This window comes from Neoarius graeffei, chromosome 3, assembly GCF_027579695.1.
Source record: "Neoarius graeffei isolate fNeoGra1 chromosome 3, fNeoGra1.pri, whole genome shotgun sequence".
Lineage (NCBI taxonomy): Eukaryota > Metazoa > Chordata > Actinopteri > Siluriformes > Ariidae > Neoarius > Neoarius graeffei.
Window position 1 is genome coordinate 69,752,279 of NC_083571.1, and position 12,429 is coordinate 69,764,707.

The window sequence follows — 12,429 nt, forward strand, 5'->3', positions numbered from 1 at the left end:
TTTATTTTTATATTTTTTATATTTTTCCTCTGCCTCTATAGTTCGATGCTTTAAGAATTGTCTGTATAATATATTTTTCTTTTTGCAGGCATTTTGTAGCCCCTTGGTGACCCACGGACTATTTGTATATTTATGTATATTACTGTATTTCTTTATAGGACAATTTTTATTATATAGTTCATTGAATATTATAAAAAATTCCTCATATGCTTTATCAACATCTTTTTCTTTATAAACTACATTCCAGTCCTGTATTATTAAATCATTTTTTAGTGCAATCATGGTTTCTTCAGTTTTCACTCTTATATATTTATAATTTTTAGTATCCTTTTTCTTGCTATAATTACAGTAATATACATTAAAAATAGGTAGGTGGTCACTGATGTCTGTTAATAGTAGTCCACTCTCTATATTATTTTCCAGGATATTAGTAAATATATTATCTATTAAAGTGGTGCTGTGAGAAGTGATCCTGCTTGGTCTGGTAATAGTTGGATACAGTCCCATACTGAACACTGAGTTAATGAACTCTTCTGTCATTTTGTGTTTCTTATGATTAAAGAGGTCAATGTTAAAATCACCACAGATGTACATGACCTTCTGAGTTGATTTTATAAACATACTTTCCATCCAATCTATAAAAACTTCTATGCTTGATCCAGGAGATCTGTATATACAGCTCACCATTATATTTTTCATTTTTTCGCAACATATTTCTATTGTAATACACTCCATCCAATCATCAACAGCTACCGTCATTTTATTATTAATTTTATATTCCAAACTATTATCAACATATATTGCCACTCCCCCTCCTCTTTTGTTCTTTCTATTGATATAATTAAATTCATACCCGTTCAGCTCAAAATCTACGCCCATCTCATCGCTGATCCAAGTTTCTGATATGGCTATTATATTGAATGGAGTATTGAACTGACTGAGATATTCCTTCATTTTATGGAAATTGGCATACAGGCTTCTGGTATTGAAATGAATAATTGATATCTTATTTCCGTCTCTGATCTTTGCATTGTATTGATATTCAGTGTAATACCGGCATCTGATATTGATGTTGCTGAAAAGATTATTTTCCGGATCAATATTATTTTCCATATCTTGTATTTTGTGCTCAGTATAATGGAAAGTGTCCAGTTCTTGTGTCCAGTGTCCAATCCTTGTGTCATGATTGTAAATTGCTTTGATTGGCTCCCTCAGAATTTGTCCAGTTCCCCAATATCTCGGATGACCAAGATCTTGGCCTCTTCTGGAGATCCCTTCAGCCTGATGAAAATCTTGCAGTTTTGTGTCCAAGTGTTCTGGATTTTCCCCTGTTTCCTTAGGAGTCTCGCCTTTTTTGCAATGTCTGCATTTTTTTTGGTTAAGTGCTCATTTAAAAACACATCTGAGCCTTTCAGTTTCTTCCCTTGTTTTAACAGTTGCATCTTATGCTTTCTGTTGGCAAATCGCATTATTACCACCGGTTTGCCTGTGTTGCTTCTCCGTGGGAGAGGGTGACATGCTTCGATGTTATTGCTTTTTACCTCAATCCCCTTGGAGTGCAGGAATGCTAACACCTGTTTCTCCACAGAGTTAGCATCCTCCTCATTCAGTTCCTCTCCATCTCTTCTCGCCACTGCTCCAGCATATGAGTGGGGTTGAATTTGCAGTCCGGTCACAATGATGTCATTTATCCGGGTGTACTGCTCCAGCTCCTCCACTCGGTTCTCGAGAATGGCGATCCTCTTTTCCTTCTCCTTGTTCTGTAGCCTCAGAGCTTTGACCTCTTCTACCAGGTCCAAGATGGTCTTCTGCTGCATCCTGACAGCAGAGATTTCTTCACCCAGAAAGTCGAGGGATTTTTTAATATCGTCTATCTCCTCGACCGTAGGAGCTTTCTTCGGGGGCATTGCGTTGGTTGTTGTTACGTGGCCCGTTCCCGCGCTACTTCTCGGCCTGCTCCCGCGCAGCCTCTCGGCCCGCTCTCGCGCAGCCTCGCTCCCGCGCAACCTCTCGGTCCGCTCTCGTGCAGCCTCGCTCCCGCGCAACCTCTTGGCCCGCTCTCGCGCATCCTCGCTCCCGCGCAACCTCTCGACCCGCTCTCGCGCAGCCTCGCTCCCGCGCAACCTCTCGGCCCGCTCTCGCGCAGCCTCGCTCCCGCGCAACCTCTCGGTCCGCTCTTGCGCAGCCTCACTCGCACCTCGAAAATGGTGGAGAAACTGTTACTATGGCTCCTGAAAATGGAGGTGAACATTTTAGTACAATTATTGCTGTGTTTTCACCTTTCCTGGACAACAGAATAAACTGGACCTGTAAATATAATGTTGTACAAAAAACTTATTCATGCTGAACGTGAATGCGGACAATTAATAAACCACAGAATTTTTTTGAAGAACTGCGAAGAACTTTATTGTAATTCTTTGTATGCTGGATGTAATGAATTTTTCTTGAATCTGACGGAGCCAAAGCTGTGAGTCCGGGATGGACCTGTTTTCTGTTGTTGTCCTGTTTTTGATGAGATGAAGAAAGTGTGCTGAAAAGCACAGAACGATAAAACGGAGGGCTGGAGCTGGGCTAAAATTCATCCTGCCTCCAGAGTCTTCTTCCACACCCTCACACACCGAGATTCGACTTATTGCTTTGTGAAATCACAATCACATCATTTTCCACAATGTTGACATCAAATGCTGGGTTTTTATTTTCTAATGTGGAGCTAACCTCTGAATAAACTGGAGAATATCCTCAGAAATACAATACAAGATACAGTAGAGCTGCAGGACGTAATAATGTGTGTTACAGAACAGATCAGATTCTGTGGTTCAATCAACCGGAGAAAGGAGATGAAAAGATACTTAACGGTCAGGTGTTTAAAGGAGAAACTGTGACAGAAATCAGTGAGAGATTTAAAGAGCGACTGCAGCTGGACAGAATCAGTGGAGCTTTAACCATCAGGAACATCAGCAGAAACCTTTCTGGAGTTTATTTATTACACGTCATCGCTGATCGTCTCTCATCCAGGACTTTCAGTGTCAGTGTTTACTGTGAATAAAAGTGTTTCATGTGAACCTTCTGCTTTATAACTTCATGAATCTAAAAGTCCAGTTTGAGCTGTTTGGAGTCAATCTGCATCAGGAACATCATTTACAGATGAATCTGCCCTGAAATAATCATTTTTACACCAAAGTGCTGTTGAACTCTGCACTCTGTTTGCTCAGAAAGTGTTGATGGCTCCAGTTTCCCTGCAACCAACAACGGATAAGCGGAATAAATAATGGATGGATGGACAGACTCTCTTTACACCATTTGATAACATGGCTCACTGGATTTTACTTTTTTTAGTATATTTAAATCACAGGACTTTTAATATTCCTCATTTCAAACCTTAAAATAAACTGTTCAGCTTTACAGTATTTTTCTTTCCTCACTGTTAGAGTGAAAAATAAAAAATGCACTTCACTGCAGAAAACTAACCCATTAAAAAACAGTATGTTCAACTTTTAGTTAATTAAATTTTGAGTCCCAGTGAAAACAAAACCTGCCTAAAGTTTCCACTTGAGGCACCAAATGTGTCGCAGCAGCGCCTGAGTCAGTGGAGACGGCTGAGTTTCTCTGTCAAACATTTACACTGAATAAAAAACTGACTGAAATTATTTAATTCAGCATCGGTTGAACTGAGTGAACATGAACACCCTTTGTTTTTGTCCCTCCATCATTGGGTTCCTGGTGTTGTGAGACTAACATTCGCTGCTGTGCCGTTATACTGCACTGTTCATTTTCATCCTGCACTCATTTCTTCACATCAGCACCAACATCCTCAGGAGATTTTATAACCTCACTGAATCACATCTATAGGACATGAACTGATCCCATTCACTCGACATCACTGAACCATGGAATTAGTAATTGTTCAAATTAAACTGAGGTGGAAAAAGAACCAGGAACTCACAAAACAAACCAACATTTAGACAAAACACTGACAGGGGAATAAACACCAAGCAACTAATGAGAGAAACTAATCAGGTGAAACCCAGTTCAGGTTCCCAAACACAGCAACTCATCCAGACAAGAAAAGAAGCAGCTAAAAAAGAGAGATGGCGCCCTCTGGTGGTCTGGGGGAGCTTGTCCATGGTGGACAGAACAACTTCCCACAGACCCAGAGCCAAGACATGCCTTCCAGGGGTGGAGCCAAGAAGAAGTTTTTTCACCTCAATTGTCGACATAAAAAGTCTCATCTCATTATCTCTAGCCGCTTTATCCTGTTCTACAGGGTCGCAGGCAAGCTGGAGCCTATCCCAGCTGACTAAGGGCAAAAGGCAGGGTACACCCTGGACAAGTCGCCAGGTCATCACAGGGCTGACACATAGACACAGACAACCATTCACACTCACATTCACACCTACGGTCAGTTTAGAGTCACCAGTTAACCTAACCTGCATGTCTTTGAACTGTGGGGGAAACCGGAGCTGTTAGGACTAGGACTGTTTTGGCCTCTAGAGGCCGCTGTTATTTCCTTTTCATGTCGTGTTCATTTTGGCCTCTAGAGGCCGCCACTGTTCCTGTGTTTTGAGTTTGTGTTAATTGCCTAATTATCTTCACCTGTGTCCTTAATTAGTTTGTCTATTTATACCCCTGAGTTCAGTCCTCTTGTCACGGAGTCTTTGTGCTGTTATGTTTATCTCCAGTTTCCTTTGTACTGTGTTTTTTGATCTTCTTAGCTTTTGTATTTTTGCACTTTGCTTTTCTTTTGGATTATACTCTTTGGTTTTTTTTTGTCTTTTGTTTTGCCCTGTATATAGTGTATATAGTTTAAATAAACCTTTTGATTCTTTTTCTACTTCCGCCTCACGCCTCTGCATTTGAGTCATCCCCCTGGTGGCCTAGTGGGGGTTTGCTGGATTATCACACCAACGAACCAGGTTCGAATCCCAGCAAAACCCTAACAGAAAGACTCCGTCATGACCGACTCAGCAGAGGCTGCTTCAACTGTCTACCCGGCCAACCTTCAGGGAATTATGGCAGCTTTGACACGCTTCGGAGCGACCATGGACGCTCATGGACGTACGCTCACCAGCCAACGTGAGGCCCTCGCTCGCCACGAGGAACTGCTTCAGCAAATTGGGAAAACCCTGGCACAGCTGACATCTCTGCCTGCATCTCCTGCCCCTGATCCAGTTCCTGCTCCTGATCCAGCTCCCACTCCTGCTCCAGTGCCTCCTGCAATGCTGCCTTCTTCACCTCGCGAACCCAGCCTTCCTGCACCACAGAGGTATGACGGCAAGCACAGTGAGTGCCGAGAGTTCCTTACCCAGTGTCAACTCACCTTTGAGCTTCAGCCTACCACCTACACTACGGATCGCCGCAAGATTGCCTTTGTGATCACCTTATTAGCTGGTAAGGCGCGAGCCTGGGCTACTGCTATCTGGCAAAGACAGGGACCTGAGTGCTTTGATTTCCAGCTGTTTTCTGAAGAGATGCTTCGGGTCTTCGATCAGGCAGACATCAGTACCGACGCAGCCCGAAAGCTCATGTCCATCCGGCAAGGAGGAAGCGTCGCAGATTACGCCATCTCGTTCCGAACACTCGCAGCAGTAAGTGGATGGAACGAGACTGCCCTGGTGTCAGCCTTCCACCATGGTCTGTCTGACCCCATCAAGGACGGTCTGGCCTCTATTGGATGCCCAAGTGACCTCGAAATCCTCATCTCACATGCTATTCGTCTGGACAACAGGATGAGAGAACGCCACCAAGCCTTGAGCCCCCCCAGCCTCCCTACCTCTACCTGGAGACCGTCTACCTCCTTCAGTGACTGTCCAGAACCCATGCAAGTGGGTCGTACTCGCCTCTCCGCATCTGAGAGGGAGCGCAGAAGGAGGGACAAGTGCTGCATCTACTGTGGCAAGCCTGGTCACTTCCGAGCATCATGTCCCGAACTCTTGGGAAAAGGACCGCCCCGTCCAGCCGAGGGAGGGTTGTGACGGGGCCTACCCTCTCTCCCGGACTCCCTGGCCAAGGAATCTACATCCCGGTCTCCATCTCCTGGGGTGAGTCTGTCCACTCTTGTCAAGCTTTGATAGACTCAGGGGCGGCTGGGAACTTTATGGATATTCACTTCGCCCAAAGCATCAATATTCCGACTGCACCTCTTGAAGTCCCACTGTCTGTGTCTGCCCTCGATGGCCAAGCGTTAGGTGATGGAAGAGTCACTCAAGTTACTTCTCCAGTCTTCCTCCAGTCTCAAGGTCACAAGGAAGAAATATCCCTGCACCTGATTCCTTCACCTGAGTTCCCAGTTATTCTAGGCCTTCCTTGGCTTACTCGCCACAACCCTCGCATAGACTGGGTAACAAGCCAGGTTGTGGAATGGGGCCCTGCATGCCATGCCTCTTGTCTGCTCTCTAGCTCTCCTGTGTCTCCTGCCGAGCCCCCTGATCTCACCGAGTTATCTCAAGTTCCCACAGAGTACTGGGATCTCAAGGAGGTATTCAGCAAGAGCAGGGCCGCCGTTCTTCCTCCGCACCGGGCCTACGACTGTGCCATCGACTTGCTCCCTGGGACTACCCCTCCTCGTGGCAGACTGTTTTCACTCTCTCAGCCAGAACGCAAGGCCATGGAGGAATACCTCAAAGATGCCCTGGTCTCTGGGTTTATTCGACCCTCCACTTCACCTGCTGGAGCCGGCTTCTTCTTTGTCGGCAAGAAGGATGGGGGGCTCCGACCATGTATTGATTACAGGGGCCTGAATAAGATCACTGTGCGCAACCGATATCCCCTTCCGCTGATGTCCACAGCTTTCGACCTGCTCCAAGGCGCCACCGTCTTCACCAAGTTGGACCTACGGAACGCATACCACCTCATCCGTATCCGACAGGGAGACGAGTGGAAGACTGCCTTTAACACCCCGTCTGGGCACTACGAATACCAGGTGATGCCCTTCGGACTCACCAACGCACCAGCTGTTTTTCAGGCCCTAATCAACGACGTCTTAAGGGACATGATTAACCTATACGTTTTTGTCTACCTCGACGACATCCTTATCTTTTCCAAGACCGTGCAGGAGCACCGCCACCATGTCCGCCAGGTTCTCCAGAGGCTGCTACAGAACAATCTGTTCGCCAAGGCCCAGAAATGCGAATTTCATGTTCCCGAGGTCTCCTTTCTGGGATTTATTGTACGGACAGGCCAACTCCAAATGGACCCTGCCAAGACCCTGGCCGTCCGGGATTGGCCTACTCCCAAGTCCGTTAAGGAGGTTCAGCGGTTCTTAGGATTCGCTAACTTCTACCGCAAGTTCATCAGGAACTTCAGTTCTGTGGCAGCACCCATGTCAGACCTCACCAAAGGGACAGGTGGATCTTATGGCTGGTCTCCTCAGGCAGAAAAGGCGTTCAAAGACCTCAAGGACCGCTTCTGCACGGCACCCATTCTGGTTCTCCCGGACACCTCCCAACCATTCATCGTGGAGGTGGACGCCTCGGACAGTGGTGTCGGCGCGGTGCTCTCTCAACGTTCGGAAGGAAAGCTGCACCCCTGCGCTTACTTCTCCCACCACCTGAGTCCTGCTGAGTCCCGGTACGATGTGGGGGATCGAGAACTGCTAGCGGTCAAACTGGCCCTTGAGGAGTGGAGGCACTGGCTGGAGGGAGCACAACATCCATTCCTGGTTTGGACTGACCACAAGAACCTGGAGTACCTCCAGCAAGCCAAGAGACTGAACCCTCGACAGGCTAGGTGGGCCCTGTTTTTCAGTCGGTTTGACTTCACCCTCTCATACCGCCCCGGCTCCAAGAACACCAAACCTGACGCACTGTCCAGACTGTTCTCTGCCACTAACAGGGAGAATGAAGTCGGGCCTATTATCCCTGTGTCCCGGATTGTGGCCCCTGTCCGCTGGGGTATTGAGGAGGCTGTCCGACGAGCCCAACGCCAGGACCCCGGTCCTGGGACGGGGCCACCAGGCCTCTTGTACGTCCCACATCAAGCCCGGGCCAAGGTTCTCCAGTGGGGTCACTCTTCCCCTCTCACCGCCCACCCGGGAGCTCGGAGGACCCTGGACTTCCTGAAAAGACGCTTCTGGTGGCCTAACATGGAGAAGGAAGTAAGGTCATTTGTCCTGTCCTGTGAGGTTTGCACCAGAACCAAGAACCCACGACAGCGTCCCCAGGGTCTCCTGCATCCTCTGACCATTCCCCGGCGTCCCTGGTCCCACGTAGCAGTCGACTTTATCACGGGTCTCCCTGAGTCACAAGGTAACACGGTCATTTTGGTCTTAGTTGACAGATTCTCCAAGGCCTGCCGCTTCATACCACTGTGCAAACTCCCCTCTGCTCTTGAAACTGCGAAACTTTTGTTTAATCATGTCTTCCGAGTCTTTGGTCTTCCACAGGACATCGTCTCAGACCGAGGGCCCCAGTTCTCCTCCCGAGTGTGGCACGGGTTCTGCAAGGTCATCGGAGCCACTGCCAGCCTCTCCTCTGGGTTTCACCCACAGTCCAATGGTCAGACGGAGAGGCTCAACCAGGACCTGGAAACCACCCTGCGAGGCCTGGCTATGGATAACCCGACATCGTGGAGCACCTGGCTGCCATGGGCGGAGTACGCCCACAACACCCTGCAGTCATCGGCCACCAAGCTGTCGCCATTCCAGTGCCAATTCGGGTTCCAGCCACCTCTGTTCCCGGACCAGGAGGAGGACGCGGGGGTGCCCTCGGTCAACCAATATGTGAGACGGTGTCGCAAGACCTGGAGCAAGGTCAGGAAGACCCTCATACAGACCTCCAGAACCAACCAGACTCAGGCCAACCGCCATAGAAGACCTGCACACGCTTTCCGCCCTGGGCAGCGTGTTTGGCTGTCCACTAAGGACCTTCCACTGCGGGTGGAGAACCGCAAGCTTGCTCCTCGCTACATTGGCCCCTTCAAGGTGGTGCGCAGGGTGAACCCTGTCTCCTACCGGCTCCAGTTGCCCCGGACTCTGAGGATCAACCCCACTTTCCATGTTTCCCTGTTACGGCCCGTACTGACGTCTACGTATGCCCCTGCCCCTAGGAACCCCCCACCCCCCCGCATCTTCCAGGGGCAGACTGTGTTCACTGTGAATCGCCTGCTTGACTCCCGCCGGGTCCGCGGCGGGTTGCAATATCTGGTGGACTGGGAGGGCTATGGTCCTGAGGAGCGCTGCTGGGTTCCTGCTCGGGATGTCCTTGATAAAGAACTATGTCGGGACTTCCATTCGGCCCATCCGGATCGCCCTGGGAACGTCAGGAGACGCTCCTAGAGGGGGGGGTCCTGTTAGGACTAGGACTGTTTTGGCCTCTAGAGGCCGCTGTTATTTCCTTTTCATGTCGTGTTCATTTTGGCCTCTAGAGGCCGCCACTGTTCCTGTGTTTTGAGTTTGTGTTAATTGCCTAATTATCTTCACCTGTGTCCTTAATTAGTTTGTCTATTTATACCCCTGAGTTCAGTCCTCTTGTCACGGAGTCTTTGTGCTGTTATGTTTATCTCCAGTTTCCTTTGTACTGTGTTTTTTGATCTTCTTAGCTTTTGTATTTTTGCACTTTGCTTTTCTTTTGGATTATACTCTTTGGTTTTTTTTTGTCTTTTGTTTTGCCCTGTATATAGTGTATATAGTTTAAATAAACCTTTTGATTCTTTTTCTACTTCCGCCTCACGCCTCTGCATTTGAGTCATCCCCCTGGTGGCCTAGTGGGGGTTTGCTGGATTATCACACCAACGAACCAGGTTCGAATCCCAGCAAAACCCTAACAGGAGCACCCGGAGGAAACCCATGCGGACACGGGGAGAACATGCAAACTCCACACAGAAAGGCCCTCGCCGGCCATGGGGCTCGAACCCGGACCTTCTTGCTGTGAGGCGACAGCGCTAACCACTACACCACTGTGCCGCCCCTAATAATAATAATAATCACAAACCTGAACCACAGTGTGGTCTGTGAGTGTAAAGATGTAGCTGTAAATATAGTTTTATCAAATAAGTTCATCATGACGAAGGTGAAAGTGGATTTTTTTGTCTGTTGTGGAGGTTCCATGGCTGAAAAAAGGCAGAGAACCACTTTAGTGTAAAATAATAATAATAATAATAATCTGATCCACAGTGTGGTCTGTGAGTGTAAAGATGAATCTGAAGCTGAATCTGTGATGCAGGTTTACTGTGTGCAGCTGGAGACGAGACGGTCATGAAGGTCCGGCTCGAACCCGGACCTTCTTGCTGTGAGGCGACAGCGCTAACTACGACACCACCATGCCGCCCGACATAAAAAGTAATTTGTAAATTATTTACTTGAACTGTTTGACACCAAACCAATGATTTACTCTAGCTGAAGTAATTTTCTGGATCATTACATTTACTGAAGTGAATTATTACTCCAGGAGCAGAACTTTTACTCGACTCTGTTTCATCCTCTTTCCTCCACTGCAGCCTCACATTTAATCCTGATATGAAGCATCTTTTAATTTTCTGGACTGAATACAGTGAGATGACCTAAAAGCAGGCATGCAGAGTATTCATCTGCATTTCATTGTGAGGTTATTAAAAATAAAAATTTACCAAAGGAAACATTAAAATTCATCCTTGAAAGTTTGAAAGGTCATGGACTGAGTGTGTGGTTATGTACGGAGACGACACAGGAGCAGAGAGAAGAACAAACTGAGCTTGGAGTTAATTACACTTCATTATGAGGAATTTGTATTTAAAATATAAAATGTACTTACTGTAAACACTGACACTGAAAGTCCTGAATGAGAGACGTGGAGTAACAACTTGGAATAAATAAACTCCAGAAAGGTTTCTGCTGATGTTCCTGATGGTTAAAGCTCCACTGATTCTGTCCAGCTGCAGTCGTTCTTTAAATCTCTCACTGATTTCTGTCACAGTTTCTCCTTTAAATACCTGACTGTTCAGTATTGTTTCCTCTCGTTTCTCAGGTCCATAATACCACAGAATGTGAGCATCACACTGAATTCCAGTTATCCCAGTATGGAGAGTTATAGTGGTTCCTTCCACTTCCTGCAGTGTGACCGTCTCGTCTCCAGCTGCACACAGTAAACCTGCATCACAGATTCAGCTTCAGATTCATCTTTACACTCACAGACCACACTGTGGATCAGATTATTATTATTATTATTATTTTACACTAAAGTGGTTCTCTGCCTTTTTTCAGCCATGGAACCTCCACAACAGACAAAAAATCCACTTTCACCTTCGTCATGATGAACTTATTTGATAAAACTATATTTACAGCTACATCTTTATACTCGGCGGCACGGTGGTGTAGTGGTTAGCGCTGTCGCCTCACAGCAAGAAGGTCCTGGGTTCGAGCCCCGGGGCCGGCGAGGGCCTTTCTGTGCGGAGTTTGCATGTTCTCCCCGTGTCCGCGTGGGTTTCCTCCGGGTGCTCCGGTTTCCCCCACAGTCCAAAGACATGCAGGTTAGGTTAACTGGTGACTCTAAATTGACCGTAGGTGTGAATGTGAGTGTGAATGGTTGTCTGTGTCTAGGTGTCAGCCCTGTGATGACCTGGCGACTTGTCCAGGGTGTACCCCGCCTTTCGCCCATAGTCAGCTGGGATAGGCTCCAGCTTGCCTGTGACCCTGTAGAAGGATAAAGCGACTAGAGATAATGAGATGAGATCTTTACACTCACAGACCACACTGTGGTTCAGGTTTGTGATTATTATGATTATTAGGGGCGGCACAGTGGTGTAGTGGTTAGCGCTGTCGCCTCACAGCAAGAAGGTCCGGGTTCGAGCCCCATGGCCGGCGAGGGCCTTTCTGTGTGGAGTTTGCATGTTCTCCCTGTGTCCGCGTGGGTTTCCTCCGGGTGCTCCGGTTTCCCCCACAGTCCAAAGACATGCAGGTTAGGTTAACTGGTGACTCTAAATTGACCGTAGGTGTGAATGTGAGTGTGAATGGTTGTCTGTGTCTATGTGTCAGCCCTGTGATGACCTGGCGACTTGTCCATGGTGTACCCCGCCTTTCGCCCGTAGTCAGCTGGGATAGGCTCCAGCCTGCCTGCGACCCTGTAGAAGGATAAAGCGGCTAGAGATAATGAGATGAGATGAGATTATACACTAAAGTGGTTCTCAGCATTTTTTCAGCCATGGAACCTCCACAACAGACTAAAAATCAACTTTCACCTCCTTCATGATGAACTTATTTGATAAAGCTATATTTACAGCTACAGTTTCTTCTGTTGTGAAGGAAAGACTCAAACTTACAGTGCAGCAGGAGAAGAGTCCTGAGAGTCCTGATTTCTACTGAAATATTCAGCAGCATGTTTGTTCAGTTGTCCTCAGAGTCTTTATCAGTGAAGAACGTTGTGTTCAGTGCCGTTCTGTTGCTGCTGTGCACAATGTTCCCTTACTGTTAGCTCGGCGTCTTTACTGACCCACATTCATCAGAGCGCTGGGCGGACGTCC

At 47.5% G+C, this 12,429-nt stretch overlaps 1 protein-coding gene across 1 annotated transcript; it reads right to left on the minus strand.

Moving 5' to 3' along the window:
* Positions 1–1,200: 1,200 nt before the first annotated feature.
* LOC132882868 (uncharacterized) lies at positions 1,201–12,296 on the minus strand. Its single transcript, XM_060915978.1, has 2 exons — positions 12,229–12,296; positions 1,201–2,231 (listed from the first exon to the last, which is right to left on the minus strand). The coding sequence occupies exon 2, from the start codon at positions 1,905–1,907 to the stop codon at positions 1,212–1,214; it is 696 nt and encodes a 231-aa protein (XP_060771961.1). The 5' UTR covers positions 1,908–2,231; positions 12,229–12,296; the 3' UTR covers positions 1,201–1,211.
* Between the last annotated feature and the right edge of the window lie 133 nt (positions 12,297–12,429).